This window comes from Trichoderma camerunense (assembly GCF_050948025.1).
Source record: "Trichoderma camerunense strain CBS 138272 chromosome Unknown V8C40scaffold_35, whole genome shotgun sequence".
Classification (NCBI taxonomy): domain Eukaryota; kingdom Fungi; phylum Ascomycota; class Sordariomycetes; order Hypocreales; family Hypocreaceae; genus Trichoderma; species Trichoderma camerunense.
The window spans coordinates 40,489-57,333 of record NW_028145335.1 but is presented as its reverse complement, the minus strand read 5'-3'; the positions used below and the strand labels follow the sequence as shown (position 1 = coordinate 57,333).

The window sequence follows — 16,845 nt, the reverse complement described above, 5'->3', positions numbered from 1 at the left end:
AACCAAGACGGCGTCGTCATTACTAGCGGCGCATCAAACACGTGGCTGGCCTTTCACAGGGCCCTGCCAATTGTCTAACTTGTGAATTCCATCACATTTAAATTTGGTAATTGTACTCGCTTTCATCGCTCTTTACATGGCGTGTGTGGCGATTTCTTCGTAAAGGTCGTCTGGTATCTTCTTGATGATGCTAATGGTCACGCTCTTGACGAGATCGGCATTCAGTTGTGGGAAAGATCGTAGCAGCTTGTTTGGACTAACGAGAACAAAGTCAGAAGCCATAATGATAATTCTACTTGAAGATAGGAGAAAATACCTTTGAGATTGAAGAATTTGTGACCGCATGATAGTAAGCTGTGCCACAATGCAAACAATATTAAGATGCGGCCCGTACGCAAACAAAAAGTCCCAAAGACGCAGCACCTCAGGCAACGGCGGCGTACACGCACACAGCGTCAGCACAGAAGGAAAAGCGTAAATCTCGGCCGAGAGCCCCTTTGTCGTCAGATACATGCTCAGCTTGGGATCGACAATCGCCAACACCTTGTCCACCAGGGCGAGCCCGCGGTGCACGCCGTCCATGGCGCCTCGTATGTAGCCGGGACACTCGCGGGTGAGCAGAGAGTGGAAGGCGACGAAGGCTTCGGCTTCGCTTCGCGCGGCGTAGAGGAAAGGGGCGGCGAGGACGTTCATGCCTTGGACGTAGACGCCTGGTTCCAGGACTGCGCCAGACCCTACACAAGGTGTTAGTACAGACGTGTATATATACAGCCGACCCGTTTTTGTCAAAGCGTACTGGCTTGGGATCCAGAGACGCTGCCTCCAACAGTCTCCCGCGCAGGCAGAGACGAATGGCTGCTGCCCGGACGGCTCTGGCGTTCCTCCCTAGAATCGTGAAGCCTCCATGCAATGGCATTCAATAGCCTGATCAAGCTCGCTTCGCTAACACGGCGTCGGAAGAGAGGATCGGTAGTCAAGGTGCGGAATGTGTCGTTTCGAATCTTGGCGTAGGCCGGAGAGGCGCCGCGGTGGATGAGGGAGAGATACTCGTCTGTGGACATGATGGGGGCGTCGAGGAGGACGAGCCAAACGTAGATTCTCAAGGGAGACTAATTCCAGTCGCAACATCTTATTGTCAGCCAGCTTCATTCTCTCTCTATATATCTTGAGGGGAGGTGACGCACCATTCCATCCTCGGCAGCTTTGACGCCTTCGTCAATGACTTTCCACCTCGCGCTCTCCAAAGCGCCGTTAAAGTCGCCATCGTTGGGGCCTTCGCGGATGATTTGCTGCAGGGAAAGATGGCCATGCGAAAAGACGGGCTTCTTGACACCTGATCGTCGGGTGTTTACCGCGGCGGGCGGGTTATATGGTGGAGGAGGGAGCGTGGCATCGCTGTTGGCACGACCTCGCGTCCGCACCGTCGAGTGTGCGGCAGCATTTAGGTTGAGATTCGCATTGGTGAGGGCAGTGGTATTCGCAATCAATGTCGAATCAGCGGAATCGGCGGCACTTCGACTCGGAGACAGAGGGCGCTCGCGACGCTGCTGGGAGAGGAGCGACGCCTGCTGGGCTGCTCGGGCTCCCAATGCGTGAGCGGACTGGAGGCGTCGGAGGGCGCGATGTGTCTGTGGGGATGGCGGGGGTTGGAGAGGCTGGACGGGGAAGAGAGCGGCGGGAGCTTCTTGGGCGGCATGAAAAGGGCCAGACATTGTTGTGGTGGGAATTGGGGGATGTTGATGGTGCAAGGTTCGCGTTTGGTGTTGTTGGCGTGGGGGTTTGTTTAGCATAGCATTGACACGATCATATGAGATGGGATGGCTGCATGAGCCAAAACATCAATCAGCAGCTCTCCCTTCAGCCATTGGCAGCAGAAATGTATGGCGTGATTGTCCTTCTTTCCGCGGGGTATTACATATTGGGAAAACTCGAAATCTGAAGATACAGAGAGCTATCATGATCACGACCTGAAAAGCACCTTGATGTCGATTATCGACAGTGACATGCATCGTCTTTTGTCAGCAGCTTTAAGCTTGCAGTGCATTTGATCTGAGATGGATGACGTCGAGCGCGCTTCCATGGATGCTCTAGAGCCTCTTGAGCCTCATCTACAGCGCCTCAACCTCCGGCCTCTAGCGGGGCTTGGCCGCTGAAGCTGCTGCACCTAGTGCTGTAGATGCAGCGACTCCGGAACGTCGGGCGCGCGAAGATCCGAATTCATCTCCAGCTCTTTGTCATCGAATCTCAGCTCTTTACTCCCCTCATTTTCAGGCATCGCCATTGCAGCCGTCCATCCACATCGCAAACCATTTTCAGCAACCAACAGCACGCAACTGGGTTGCATAAGATGACTTCATTTCCCTGCTGACGGCTCAGCTCCCCCGCATCACGAGGCATCACATGGGCTAGATGTCTGCACTCGGCTGAGACCTGCTTGGGGTCGTTACGAGCGCATCTGTTTGGACATGGCCAATGCTACTGTCCTGCGGAGAGGAACTTGTTTGCGAAAGAGCTCACATGGTCACAGGCAGCCCCGAATAAGCTTGCTCAAGGCAGGGTCTCTCGCACTTTAGTCCATGCTCAACTCACTTACACGGGAGAGGAGGCCACGTTCAACAATGGAGGCGTCGTATTAGTGCAGCATTTTACCTTTTACTTTTACCAACGATGGAAGAGTTAGCATGGGGTAGGATCTGACGCCACCACCAGAAGTAGACAGCTGACTTACTGCTCTTTGACGGAGATGCAACGTCCGTCTGTCTGCCTCGCGAAAAAGGCCACTCCTGTGCATCCCTGACTCAACTCGACTCTGGTTACCGAGACAAAACTCTGCTCGGGAACACATCAAAAATCTAGATGGCCCAGCCGCTCTAAAACAGAAGCGGCCTAGACGCGATGGCGACATTTGGCTGATTTGTGGGGAGATTCGTCTGAAGCCGTGCTCGGCCCCCTGGCCCAAACCCACGATCCAATTATCTGCCCCGTTGATGATGCGTCTCGACGGCGGATTTGGCGCTTATAAACGTCCATTCGATGGAGAACATGACGTTCGGGAGACATCAAGCCCCTTTCGGAATGTCCATCTCAATTCTTTCTGGGTTTCTATTCCCTCATACGACTATTTGTCAGATGGGTTTAAGCAGCAAGCCTCCCGACTGCCCGTAACGGCTTTTCGGCAGCTACCATCCATCTACTTGACTTTGTTCAAGCTTCGAGGCAAGCACAGCATCTGGTGCGTTTCTTCTTTATATATTTTTAGATTTTCCTCCAGCTGCTCGTGTCTCACTTTTCCCATCTACCTTGAATTGTATAAATTATCACTCTCGCCTCTTCTTGTCTTAAATCAAAAACTCCTGTTCCTTTGGTTGCTGATCGTCGACAAGGTAAGCCATCTTACTTGACTAGCTGCACCAACCACATCTCGTTGCTCAGCTCACGAGACGCCATACGCCATCTCCCCGCCCTGCACCCAGCATCTAGTTCTAGATCCCTCATGTCTTGTTGATCCAAATAGCTCATGCGTTTCCTCTTGCAGCTTTCAAGTCCCTTGCCGTGACTGTCTCAGCTGATGCTCTAGAACTGCAGTGTGCGTGCCAGAGCCGCTGCCGACATCACGCCGCGCCGGACCATCGCCACGACGACAGTTTTTTGGTGGGGGAGTAAAGCGACGGTCCGAACATATAGAAAACAAGGGATAGAAAGCATGGTGTACTAATAGCCAGACATCTCACCGGTGCTCTCCTTCTCCTCGTCCCTCTACATCTCTCGCCCAGCTGGGCCTCTTCCCTCACCTCCGCCACGCCATCAGGGGACAACCTTCTTTCCGACCATGAGTGGAAGTGGAACATCGAGCGGAGCCTCGACCAAGGCCGGGCAGGCATTGGCCAGAGTCTTGGGTATCAAACTCCAGGATGACGACGAAAATGCCTACCGGTATGAAGACCCAGTCACCAGAGGCGAGTCTGTCTTTTCTACTGGAAGCGGCGAACATCCAATCGAAGGGCCGCCTACTACTTCAGAATGGCTCAATGACCAGCTTCCTACGCGGGGCGAGGTTGTAAGCTATGTCAAGTCTCTCTTTCCCTTCATCTCTTGGCTTCCTCATTACAACTTGCAATGGCTCGCCGGCGATGTTGTGGCCGGCATCACTATCGGAGCTGTCCTCGTCCCCCAGGGCATGGCTTATGCATTGCTGGCAAACCTCTCTCCTCAGTTTGGCCTGTACTCGTCCTTTATTGGACCAGTCACTTATTGGATCTTTGGCACGTCCAAAGATATATCTATTGGACCGGTAGCTGTCTTGTCCACTGTCGTGGGAACGGTGGTGGCAGACGTCGGAGGTGATCTTCCCCCAAACATCGTGGCCACGGCGTTTGCTGTCATTGCCGGTAGTATTGTTCTCGGCATTGGCCTCCTTCGCCTGGGCTGGATAGTCGACCTCATCTCCATCACCTCACTGTCGGCTTTTATGACGGGATCTGCCATTACTATTGGCGCCAGTCAGCTGCCTTCGCTGTTTGGCATCACAGGCTTTTCCAACAGAGACCCGGCATACAAAGTCATCATCAACACACTAAAACACTTGCCTGACACCAAGCTTGATGCCGCCATTGGTCTTACGGCTCTCTTCTTCCTCTATCTGATACGATACACTTTGACCAGGGCCGCCGAAAGGTGGCCAGCCAATAAGCGCATCATCTTTTTCCTCAACACCATGCGGACAGTGTTTGTCATTCTCCTTTACACCATGGTGAGCTGGCTGATCAACAAGGATCGGAAATCTCACCCGGCGGTTCGTGTTTTAGGGAATGTTCCAAAAGGTGAGCGTTCAAAAGCCTCCCAGGGTATAAGCACCCAGATGATCATGTTCTAACCATCAACCTTAGGATTCCAGCACGGCGGCGTTCCAGAGATCCCGCCAGGACTTGTGTCAAAGTTTGCTTCCCACCTTCCGGCAGGTATTATCGTCATGTTGGTGGAGCATATTGCCATCTCCAAGTCTTTTGGCAGGGTGAATAACTACACCATTGATCCATCGCAGGAAATGGTTGCTATTGGCATGACCAACCTGTTGGGCTCATTTCTCGGGGCCTATCCGTCCACCGGGTCTTTCAGCCGAACAGCCATCAAATCAAAAGCTGGCGTCAGAACTCCTGCTGCGGGTCTCATCACCGGACTGATTGTGCTCTTGGCCACCTACCTTTTGACGGCCGTTTTCTTTTACATTCCTAATGCAGTCCTCGCAGCGGTTATTATCCACGCTGTCGGAGACTTGATAACGCCACCAAACACGCTGTATCAGTTTTGGAGAGTCTCGCCCATAGAAGTCTTTATCTTCTTCATCGGTGTTTTCATCAGTGTGTTTGCGCAAATTGAGGACGGTCTATATGCCACCGTGTGTATATCGGCTGCTGTTCTCATATATCGCATCTTGAAGGCGCGTGGGCGATTCTTGGGCAAAGTCAAAGTCCACTCCGTCCTGGGAGACCACGTTATTGGAGACAACCACAAACAGCTGGTGGGAGAATATGGCACATTTGAGGAAAGGGTTGAGAACGCTGCCAGGAATATTTTCCTGCCACTTGACCACGGCGATGGCTCCAACCCCGAGGTGGAGTTGGAAAACCCATACCCCGGCATCTTCATCTACCGTTTCTCCGAGGGATTCAACTATCCAAGTGCGAACCATGCCTTGGAATACTTGACTGGCTTCATTTATGCACGCACACGCCGAACCAGCCCAGAGACGTATGAGCGCAAGGGCGACCGGTCGTGGAGCAATCCAGGTCCTAGAAAGCCTGGAAAGTCCAGGGAGGACCCCGACCATGGCCAAAAGCCGACCCTAAAGGCCATCATTCTCGACTTTAGTTCTGTTAACAATGTGGACATCACGTCGGTCCAGCGCCTTATCGATGTGCGGAACGTGCTCGATACGTACACAGCCCCGGATGTTGTAGACTGGCATGTCGCATGCATCAACAATCGATGGACCAGGCGAGCGCTCATTGCCGGAGGATTCGGCACTCCCACAAAGTCGCGAGATGGCATTCCGCACAGGTGGAAGTCCATCTTTAGCGTCGCAGAGATTGGTGGAAAAGACTCTGCTGCTGCGGTTGCTGAGGAGAATGCCATTAAGAGAGAATTATCCATCATGGCTAACAGACCAGGAGATGAAGAAATGGCAAAGGCCACTGCCGTGGTTGAAGAGGAGGAGGAGGAAACACCGAGGCCCAGTAATCTCGCAGAGAAGCTAGGAGGATCTCCCAAGCCGGCATACAAACGAAAGGGGGCCATCATCAGCGGCTTAGATAACCCCCTATTCCACGTAGACTTGACGAGCGCTGTGCAGAGCGCGATTGCAAACGTGGAAGCCAGAATGGAGGCGAGTAGTAGTGGGTGAGAGGCATCGGGGACGATCAAGATTGTCATTTAGCGAAGCATCGGGTACGGCGTCATGTTTGCCATCAATCGCCAGTTACATGATAAATGCATTAGCAGGGCGGGAGCATTCGTTGTCTTTTCAGGGTAGATCGCAACTGCATACAGACCTAGAAATCGCGAGTTTTGGAATTGATGGTTATTTCTACAAATCACATTTATAAATGCATGTGTCTTGTCTGATTCTGATTATGATGAATTATAGCTGCTATTTTTTGAAAAATAATGATTTAATGATATTTAGTGTTGGTCGTTGCTTCTTGATGTAAATAACTTGGTAGTGGAAAGGAAATCGCCACTGGTCACCTGATTTCGTGTAAGAAACCGCCGTGAATCAGGACACGACCGCAGATAACGTTTTATCAACCTTCACTTCTTCGCGTGCATCCCAAAATACTCGTGAATAATCATTCTTGTCATCTTCTCTCCGTGTATCATCATTGTATTTCCCCTTGTTTCGACGATTGGTGCATCAATACTCTCTCTCCTCGATCAAGCATCATAGATTCTTCATCATGCCAATCGGCATTCAACGTCTTAACGCGAAAACTTCACAGCCAAACCCGCACATTGTCTTTATCAAACCACTAAAGGGACGGGATGAAAAGATTGCACAGGATTTTCTGGAGAGAATTGCAGCACAATGTCGTAAGGTTTTCTTTTCTTTTGTCTTTCTATTCTTTTTCTTCTAAGAATCATGCCCCTCCTTCCCGTCTCCTTCCTGAGCATTTCGGACTGACTTGAGTGAACAAACAAGTTCCTGTGATGCGCAAGCATCATATCCACGTCATGTCATTGGAGGAGTTCCCTCCTAATAGGGAATTCGTGGGCCGCAATTTCAATGCCGGAGAGGTGATTCAGCTGGTGCTCAAATCTCCCGGAAGTGGACGCTGGCTCCCTTTCAATTACGTCCAGATGGTCATGATGCATGAGCTGGCTCACTGCGCGCAGATGAACCATTCCAGGGCGTTTTGGGCAGTGCGGAACCAGTATGCGACGCAGATGCAGGAGCTATGGGCAGAAGGATACAAAGGCGATGGCCTTTGGGGCAGAGGAACTACGCTGGGGACTGGAGAGTGGGAGAAGAACAGTGTTTTAGCGGATGAGGTTCTTCCGGAGCATCTCTGCGGCGGGACATATCGGTCGCGGGGGAGGAAACGCAAAGCCAAGCCCGTGTTGACGTATCAAGAGAGAAAAGAGAAGAGGATTCTTAAAAAGTTTGGCAAGAATGGCGTTGCGCTTGGGGCAGATGAGGAGGAAAAGGTGAAGCTTGAAAAGGGCAAGCGGGTGCTTGCGAAGCCGAGGGTGGCAGGCAGTTTACGGGGCCGAGAACTTCGTGCAGCTGCGGCGCTGGCGCGGTTTGAGCAGAGCAAGGAAGATGCTAAGAAGGAAGAGGGGGATGAGGATACGAAGAATTGGGATGTCGATGGTGATTCAAGTGATTACGAAGATGGCGGTGCGGATGCCAAAGCAGCTGTTGATGTGGATGGTTCGAGGATGGTGGATAGACATGGCGGCGACATGGTCAAGGTGTGCGAAGACGAAGACGCGAATGACGCCGATGCGAGAAACGAACTCGATCAACTACACGGATTATTCGGCAGACAAAAGATAAAACAGGATCCAGATGGCGCCGAGACGTTGAACCTACCCTCATCTAGAAGGAGTCAGCAACAACCGGAACAAGTGGTAAAACGGGAGAAGACGGGGTTGTCTATCAAGCCGGAGGCTGCAGATGATGATGACCTTTCGTCTATGCGGCTATCATCGATACCGCATGTCAAACCAAAAAACGATAAATCTACTAAATCAGGCCCAGACGAAGATTCACCTTTAACAGACGAAAGACATCAACAATCAACCTCTACGACGAGGCCAACTTCCACAAAATCCTCTCCAAACAACACTACGGCAGAAGCAAGGTCATCATCTCCAACCTGTTCAATCTGCTCGTTTGAAAATTCTCAGGCAGCAGTGACATGCGCCATATGCGCAAATGTCCTCTATCCATCCCTCACGCCGGGCTGGCGGTGCAGTAGCGCGGCATGTACTGGCACGGCGTATGTGAATGCGAAGGATTGCGGAGTGTGCGGTTTGTGTGGACAGAGACGATACTAAATGGGAAATCATATGATGTGAGTGTGTCGGACAGCCTACTTTGCTATACATACGGTGCGATGCAACTTGAATCTCTTTCTCGTGTTTATCATAGGCTTAGAGAATGAGGCTGAGATATATATCCAATAGTTTTCGGAATCAACACACCCAGCCACCCCCATTGGTCAGGAAACACCACAGATATGCCAATCATACGCGCTGGCAGACGAGTCTGTTGCAAGTATGTCTGACGTGACACAGGGGCGCATTGATACCTAACTTGACGAGGCTCTAGGAACCTGAATATGCGCCCAATTCTTGTTTCCCTATTATATCATAAACGCTCATCCTCCTCTATGAGTTAATTAAACAGGGCTGTACATGCGAATTCATGAATTGCATTTTATCATCGGACGACGACACAATATATAACGAAGAGGCGTCCTCCATAAAGAGTCAGCATGGCGTTGCCGCAACTTTCAGATCCCCAACAGTATACCGTTGGCATAATTACCGCTCTTGACAAGGAGCTGGCAGCAGCAACAGCTGTGCTTGATGAAGAGCACCAGAAGCCGCAGAAGTTTTCAAGGCACCCAAAAGACACAAACGACTATACTTGGGGCAAGATTGGAGAGCACAATGTTGTCATTGCGTCTTTGGCCGCTGGAAGCTATGGCACCGTATCCGCAGCCACGACCGCGTCGAGCATGATCACCTCTCTTCCACATATCCGGTTCGGTCTCATGGTCGGGATTGGGGCTGGGGTCCCTAGATTGGCGGACAAAATTGACATTCGCCTTGGTGATGTCGTCGTTAGCCAGCCTACTGGCACAAGCCCAGGAGTAGTCCAGTACGACCTCGGTAAACTGAAAACGGATGGCAACTTTGAGCGCGTTGGTCACCTCAGCGCGCCTCCAGAAGTCCTTCTGAAAGGCCTCCAAAAGCTCAAGGCGGGGCGCTTGAGGAAAGGCTCTCAAATATCCACGATTCTGGAGGACATGGTGCGGCGCTACCCCAATATGAAAGAACCGGAAGATGGAGCTCCAGGCTTCATCCACCAGGGTATACAAAATGATCGGTTGTTCATGGCATCCTCTATTCATAAAGACATCCCAACCGCTGATGATACGGCATCCGACCAAGACAGCGCGTGTCAAAATTGCGATTCTACCAAAGAAATCAAACGAAAGGACCGATCTTCCAAGCCAGCGATCCACTACGGCGTCATTGCGTCAGGGAACTTGGTCGTTAAAGACGGCGTTTCTCGAGACGAGATCTTGCGGGGACTTGAAGAAAAATGCATTTGCTTTGAGATGGAAGCTGCTGGCCTAATGAACAACTTCCCTTGCCTAGTCATCAGGGGAATCTGTGACTATGCAGATACACACAAGAACGATCGTTGGCAGAACTACGCGGCTGCGACCGCGGCTGCATTTGCAAAGGAACTGTTGGACACCATAGACGGGAAAGATGTTGAGAGCGCCCCGTCGATAGAAGAAGCCATTCAACACAGTTAGTACTATGTCCTATGTATTTAACCGTTAGAGAATTCTAAAGAATGACCGATCTCTCTAGTTAGTCAGGAAGTTGCTCAAATGGCAGAGAGCAGCAGACACACCCACACTGTTGTCCAAACCTTGGAAACAAGTGACCGTCTTCAAGAGCTCCGTCGATGGCTCTCTCCTCCCAATCCATCAGAAAATTATAACAATGGCATCAAGCAGCGCCATGGGGATTCTGGCCAATGGTTTCTTCAGAGCGAAGAATATTCTTCGTGGAAATCCCGACCCAACTCCTTTTTGTGGCTTCAAGGCATTCCAGGATGCGGCAAGACCGTGCTGTCTTCTACCATCGTCAAAGATCTGAAAGATGGTAATGTTAACAGCGTACTATACTTCTTTTTCGACTTTACCAATAGCAATAAGCAGCTATTCGGCAAGGCACTCAGCTCGCTCGTCCTGCAACTCTATTGCAAAAACGAGAATACTCAAAAGCCCTTGGACTCGCTTTATGACTCTTCCGGAAAAGGAACAACCCAGCCAAGTGCCGATGGGCTCTTTGCAACGTTTGAAACCATGTTGCAACACGCTGGTGAAATCTATGTAATCCTCGACGCGCTCGATGAGTGCCAGCCGCGCAAAGAATATCCAAACGGAGGCCTCTTGACATTGATAGAAGCTTTGGTAATATCCCAACAGACCAACATTCATCTCTTAGTTACATCTCGCCCTGAACAAGACATCGCGTCTTCTATTCAATCATGGGCCCGCAAGCAGGACATTGTTCCGGTTCAGAGGGGACGAGTTGCGGACGATATAGTTGCATACGTCAAAGCAAGAGTTCGAAATAATAAAGGCCCTCTGAAAAGATGGAACGAGCGGCCTGAAGTTCAAGACGAAATCGAAACAATTCTATCAAAGAAGGCAAATGGAATGTAGGTAGCTCATCATATTTTAACACATGCATCTACTAATATAACATAGGTTTCGCTGGGTTACGTGCCAGCTCGATGCAATCGACAAATGTCTTGACTATCCGACTTTACAAAAAGCACTCAACTCCCTACCTGCGACGTTGGATGAAACATATACTCGGATCTTGACCAACTTACCTCATGAGCATGAGCATCATACAAGACGTCTTCTGCAGTTTTTAGTATTTTCCGAACGCCCACTGAGAATCGAAGAAGCCGTTGACGCAATTGCTGTTGACACGGCTAACAGCCCTCGGTTTGATCTAAAAAACAGAATGCCAGTTCCTGAGGAGATTATAAGCTACTGCTCTAGCTTAGTTGTATTGACCGTCAGAGCTCTGGAAGAAGAAGAAGATCTTTTCACGTTAATGGGCTACTTCCCTAACAGGTTCGTTGATAAGGGGACCATACAGGAACTTCAGCTTGCGCACCTGTCAGTCAAAGACTACCTATTGTCTAATAGAGTGCCACCAAGCTTTGAAAAAGACTTTAACGAAGCGACCGCCAGAGCCTCCATTGCACAAGTATGCCTTGCATACTTATTGGAGCTAGACAAAATCCTTCTAGTCACAGAGCTTCGACAGTCATACTGGTTGGCGCAATATTCTGCACGATACTGGATGGATCATACCGTCGTGGTAGAGAGTGGTAGCAAACAACTTTGTGCACTCGTTGCAGAATTCTTTTCTTGTGAAGGGGCTCAGATAAATTGCTATGGACTCTACGACCCTGACGACCCAAGGAAGTTCACCGTTAGACGAAGGCCATACAACATCTCGTCAGGTCTATATTATGCGTCACTTGGTGGCTCATGCTTTTTGGTGCAGCTGCTGCTTGAAATGAATGCCGACGTTAATTCTAAACAGGGTCATTACGGCACTGCTCTTGTGGCTGCTTCACGTCGCGGATTCAACAAGATTGTGCAGATATTACTTAACAATAACGCCGATATCAATGCCCAAGACCGAGGAGCCTATGGTACTGCTCTTATGGCGGCTTCACATAAAGGACGTGACAAAATAGTCCAGATACTGCTTGACAATAACGCTGATGTCAATGCTCAAGGCGGAGTTTACGGCACTGCTCTCCAGGCTGCTTCACTCCGTGGACGCGATAAAATAGTCCAAATGCTGCTTGACAATAACGCTGATGTCAATACTCTTAGTGGACCTTATGGTACTGCTCTTGCGGCTGCTTCGTCTTGGGGACACGGTAAAATAGTCCAAATGCTGCTTGACAATAACGCTGATGTCAATACTTTTAGTGGACCTTGTGGTACTGCTCTTGTGGCTGCTTCGTCTGGGGGACAAGGTAAAATAGTTCAATTGCTGCTTGATAACGGTGCCGATGTAAATGCTCAAAGTGGATTTCGCGGCAGTGCTCTTGTGGCTGCTTCGTCTGGGGGACACGATAAAATAGTCCAAATGCTGCTTGATAGGGGTGCCAACGTTAATGCTAGAGGTGAAGGACTTGGTACTGCCCTCAACGCCGCTTTATACTATAGACGCGATAAAATAGTCCAAATGCTACGCGACAACGGTGCTGTCGAAGAATCCGACGAACCCGAAAGAAAAAGGGTGAAGTTTTAATACAAACAAATACTCTACTACAAGCAATTATGCATTGCATGACGCATTGATTCATAACATGGCATACGATGCGATCCAAATGGGGAGGCGTTGTGTGTTGTGTCTCGAGACTGTTTGTACTGGAAACGCCTTTCGATCGCTGCGAAGATCGATCCTAAGAAGGGAGTTTGTGGTACGGTACATCCAATTACAAGGCAAGGCTGCTATGTTGTACTGTACATGGGATGTAAAGCGTTGGACATGTAGCCTATCACAAATCTCTAGAAAAAGGGATTCAAACGCTGTTGGTCAGGGACCGGTGGCGAATTGCTTCTCCTCATTGACCTACCGATCCATCGACATAAAAAGAAAAGGTACAGCTTAGGGGGCCTTCGTCACAGCCTTCGTCATAGTGCATCAAGACAATGCAGATAACCTGAGACTCACCTGCAGCACATCATCTTCTCCTCTTTTAGACAAACGCACCATCTCGATTCAATTGGAGGCTCGTCATACGAGATATCTCATCATGATCCCATTGTCGCTACGCGCAACGTATCGTTTGTTGCTTCAAGCATTGCTTCGTTTCAGCCTCTCCTACGGTTGGCAAGAGATCTGCGGGCTTACACCCAATCTCCTACATCAGTATGGAGATAGTGAAATAGTCAACAGCCAACGTCTTCATAATCAGAATCAGAGTTTCGAGCAAAGGTCCATCATCTCTTATCACGCAAGGCCACGTGCTCCGCCTCGACTTAGCAAGTGTGCTAAGACGCCAAAGGTTAAAAGGGTCATTCGCTGCATTCCCCGCAGATTGGCTTTTTGACAAGTCGCTGGCTAAGAGGTGCTAGTGCATCCTTGGGTCGGAATCTCATAGGCAGAGATAATCTTGCATGACGAGGAAGAGGGACCCCGGGCGGCCCAGCCTTTAGCCCCGACCCTTGTTGCCTTACTCTCACCTTTTGCAGGGAATGCCATTTCTGTTTCGCGACAGTGCGAGGTGAGGCGAGGGGTCCAACGGCTTCCAGGCTGCGGATTGATGCCGTCGGCAGCAGAGGATGGCGCCACCATCAGCTTATTGCAGTGATGAAGCCAATGGAAGCGGTGCGTTTGTACGCGGGACGAGCTGTCATGTTGCCCAGTGGCAGTGGCGAGAGGGGGGCCGCAGACGAGGTGAAACCGGCCATTTTAAATTTGGAAAGCCTATTTCAGGAATCAAAGGGAACGACATTATATCATGGCGGCTGCGAGAGACGGCTTCTCGACTCGAACTGGAGCGGTCCATGGCTCGACTGTGCCCGTCTGCCGTAGTACTCGGATAGATGAAAAACACGTAACGTGTACAATGTCAGGAGAGAAGTGCCGTTGCATTTGGGGGTTTCAAACGCACGGGTCATGCCATGCTGCCTGTCGGTGCTACATCAATCGTCGGTTATCACATGCGTCGTCGACAAGTTGATAGAACTTGCGAGACGGCAATTTGCCATCATGGCAGAGAGTATGTACTCGTACATTGCGATGGACTGACTGATGATGTTGCATTGTGTACTCTATGTATCAAGTTGAAACCAAGTTCTGGCTGGATACGGAGTTGGTGGTTGATGATTTGCGTTGATCGACAAAACTTTAGCTGTGTGATTTGCGAGCGGGGAGATAATAGACGGTAATTGTTGCCTCATACGGTGGTCTGTCCGTTTGCAAAGGATACTGTATGAAGACATCGAGAGCCGGAATACTGCTGACAAGTAATACTGACTGGGAGTTTGAGAAGGACTTTGTTTGCCTCTGCAGAAGCGCATGGAAGGCCATCTGGTGATACGGCAACGTTAGTCCCGAATTTCAATCCATACTGTAGAGTAGCTGCGACAAAAGGCGGACACGGTAGAGGCGGATTTCAAAGTGACAGCCGCCCTGCCTGCAGCATTGTGTCGCATTGCTTCGTATTTTGTTGCAGATTGTCCGTCCAGTGACCGGTCTGTCATGTTACGAGTAAACTGCCGAGTACTAATGCAATGCAAAAGACAAAAATCTGGCCTCTTCTCCTTGTTCCTCTCATTCTCCTGCATTCTGACGATCTTCAATGGCAGCGAACAAGAGGTTGGACGTCCATACGTTTGCACTTGCTGGATGCGGGTTAGCGGCGCCTGGTCCTGGAAAGTGTGCATTGCTCTAGCACGGTGCTACTGCGGTGCACGTCGCAGATACGGAGTTACCGCGCCGCGAATGCTGCTATTGTGCGGTACCGGGGAGGTATTCAGTCGTGCTAGGTGTTAGCAGTGCAGTAGTGGCACAGGCTACTGCGGCTGTCGGGGGGGCAGTTGCAGTCTAGGGCTGTTAGCGGGCAGTGTGGATTCATCGCCTGTATCTTAGGCTGTGTTCAATCAATAGAAGGAAGCAGTAAGAGTACGGAGTACAGTACAGGAGAAAGCAAGCAGCACCAAGAGAATTGGCTGGAACCAAGGAAGGAGACAGTGACGGAGGGGAGGGTGTGCATCGAGCAAAAGCGGGGGCGTGTGCTCCTTCCCTGCCTGCGTCAAGGCTAACCGTTACCCCGCAAAATGCTGGGTGGCACCTCGAGTGGCTCCTTCTTGCTGCAGCGCCGGCCAGTTGCTGATTGGCAGCGGCCCGTGGCCGGCAGATTTTAGCTCTGAGCTTTTGGAACCTGGTTGGGCGGTGATTGGATGATTGGCTGGATTTCTGAATTGAACTGAATTGAATTGCAAGGGGGAGGAGCGAAGTGGCGAGGGGATTGACCTGGGAGCTGCTTTTGGCCATTACTGGAATTGATTCGGTAATGGGATGGATCAGCAGAAGCGATACATGATAAGTGGTGAAAAGCGATCGTGATGGTTGAGAATGATGCAGTCAGGGGGTTTCTCCGGTGAGGTGCGAGAAAGGGGGAGCAAAAGTGCCAAGATACTACTGTAGATGCCTGGTAAAGAGAGAGAGTGAGAGATTGTACGAGGGAGTCGTTGTTCACTCTTGCATCTCTTGAGCGACATGCTGCAATGCCGAATTATGCCCATGCTCACCACCCTCATGTTCACACACGCATACGAGTACACACACTCACGCACATAAAACAAAACGACAACATGCAGTCAGTCAGTCTCAATCAGTCGGTGAAAGAAACTTGCATGACGGATGCCCTCTCGCTGGGCGCGCTGCGTTGGGCACACATGCTTCCCTGCCTCACACCTCGAGGTCGCTTGCCTGCGGTCGGATTCTTTCCTCCATCCCTCCCTCCCTCCATCCCATCTCATCATCATCGCAGGCCAAGGTGTGTCGCAGTCAACACGCAACGCTGGGCGCTACTGGGCGACTACCGACCGTTTTGTCTTAGGCCTCGCTCACCTTCTTCCTCTTGCACGTGCAGCGGACAGCAACTTCAGCACTGCTGCATATTCTGCATATATCAACCCTGGACCAACCAACAGAGAAGCGCGAACCAAGTCCACTCCCACCTGCGCTAGGAAGCACTTGTGCTAGTACAAGCTACTTACGAGATCGCGACTGGAACAGTGCTGTGCTGCCACCCCTCGCTTTGCTCTCTTGCGGGCGCGAAAGTAGCGGTTCAACAGTCGCGAAGCCGGGGGGAAGATGGGAAAACGAAGTAGAGAGACTTGATGGGGGCGAGGTAGAGGTTGCAAAGGGAACGTCGACGGTATGACAATCGCATCGTGAACGGATGCTGCTTGCAGAGACCAGGTGATGACGGACGTACCGAGCACTCCGCACTTGGTGCGCAAAACAAGCCTGGCGATCGTCGCAAGCTATTCGACAATCTTGCCACCTTGAGGTGCTAGCGACAACAGCAAGACAAGACCAGTTCCACGACCAAGTTTACGGCGCCCTTGACACAATTCGAAACAAGGCAGTCGAGCTCCCCCGGCTAGATCTATCCAAGAGATGAAGAGAAAAGGCCAAGGAACCAACGTACGGTAGCAACTCTAGGGGTCCCAGACAGTCATCTCGCCCACGACCCACGCCGTCAGATCGAGGCCGCTTGCCCCCGCAGACCCCACCGATCGCGGGCAAGACAATTGATTGATCAATGACCGACGACCGAATGCTTGATTGGTGATTGGCACGTCACAGCCCGGGCTAATCGTCAGACAATGGTTGGACAAGAAGAAAGCCTGGAAGCTTCTCGCCCTTGGCTCTGTTCCGGCGTCTCTCCCCATGTCGACGGTGTCTTTTAGTTTTAGCGAGCGACCGGATAGCGCTTCCATGGGCGGCGGCAGCTAGAGGTCTCTATATCTCTTGGGC

General features: G+C 50.9%; 5 protein-coding genes across 5 annotated transcripts; 3 read left to right on the top strand and 2 right to left on the bottom strand.

The window, feature by feature from the left end:
- Window positions 1–132: 132 nt before the first annotated feature.
- V8C40DRAFT_271558 (rab-GTPase-TBC domain-containing protein) lies at window positions 133–1,712 on the bottom strand (the record flags this gene model as incomplete). Its single annotated transcript, XM_083220282.1, has 4 exons — window positions 133–256; window positions 317–734; window positions 797–1,109; window positions 1,185–1,712. The coding sequence occupies 4 exons, from the start codon at window positions 1,710–1,712 to the stop codon at window positions 133–135; spliced, it is 1,383 nt and encodes a 460-aa protein (XP_083067082.1).
- A 1,558-nt stretch (window positions 1,713–3,270) lies between these two features.
- On the top strand, window positions 3,271–6,654 carry V8C40DRAFT_154606 (sulfate transporter family-domain-containing protein). Its single transcript, XM_083211353.1, has 3 exons — window positions 3,271–3,383; window positions 3,578–4,820; window positions 4,887–6,654. The coding sequence occupies exons 2-3, from the start codon at window positions 3,830–3,832 to the stop codon at window positions 6,398–6,400; spliced, it is 2,505 nt and encodes an 834-aa protein (XP_083067081.1). The 5' UTR covers window positions 3,271–3,383; window positions 3,578–3,829; the 3' UTR covers window positions 6,401–6,654.
- A 156-nt stretch (window positions 6,655–6,810) lies between these two features.
- Window positions 6,811–8,894, top strand: V8C40DRAFT_154554 (WLM domain-containing protein). The gene is made up of 3 exons (XM_083211352.1): window positions 6,811–7,086; window positions 7,196–8,573; window positions 8,686–8,894. The coding sequence occupies exons 1-2, from the start codon at window positions 6,954–6,956 to the stop codon at window positions 8,554–8,556; spliced, it is 1,494 nt and encodes a 497-aa protein (XP_083067080.1). The 5' UTR covers window positions 6,811–6,953; the 3' UTR covers window positions 8,557–8,573; window positions 8,686–8,894.
- A 102-nt stretch (window positions 8,895–8,996) lies between these two features.
- Window positions 8,997–12,597, top strand: V8C40DRAFT_271555 (pfs domain-containing protein; the record flags this gene model as incomplete). Its single annotated transcript, XM_083220281.1, has 3 exons — window positions 8,997–10,047; window positions 10,111–10,969; window positions 11,019–12,597. The coding sequence occupies 3 exons, from the start codon at window positions 8,997–8,999 to the stop codon at window positions 12,595–12,597; spliced, it is 3,489 nt and encodes a 1,162-aa protein (XP_083067079.1).
- An 816-nt stretch (window positions 12,598–13,413) lies between these two features.
- V8C40DRAFT_278713 (uncharacterized protein) lies at window positions 13,414–13,947 on the bottom strand (the record flags this gene model as incomplete). The annotated part of the gene is made up of 2 exons (XM_083221100.1): window positions 13,414–13,702; window positions 13,832–13,947. The coding sequence occupies 2 exons, from the start codon at window positions 13,945–13,947 to the stop codon at window positions 13,414–13,416; spliced, it is 405 nt and encodes a 134-aa protein (XP_083067078.1).
- Window positions 13,948–16,845: the final 2,898 nt, after the last annotated feature.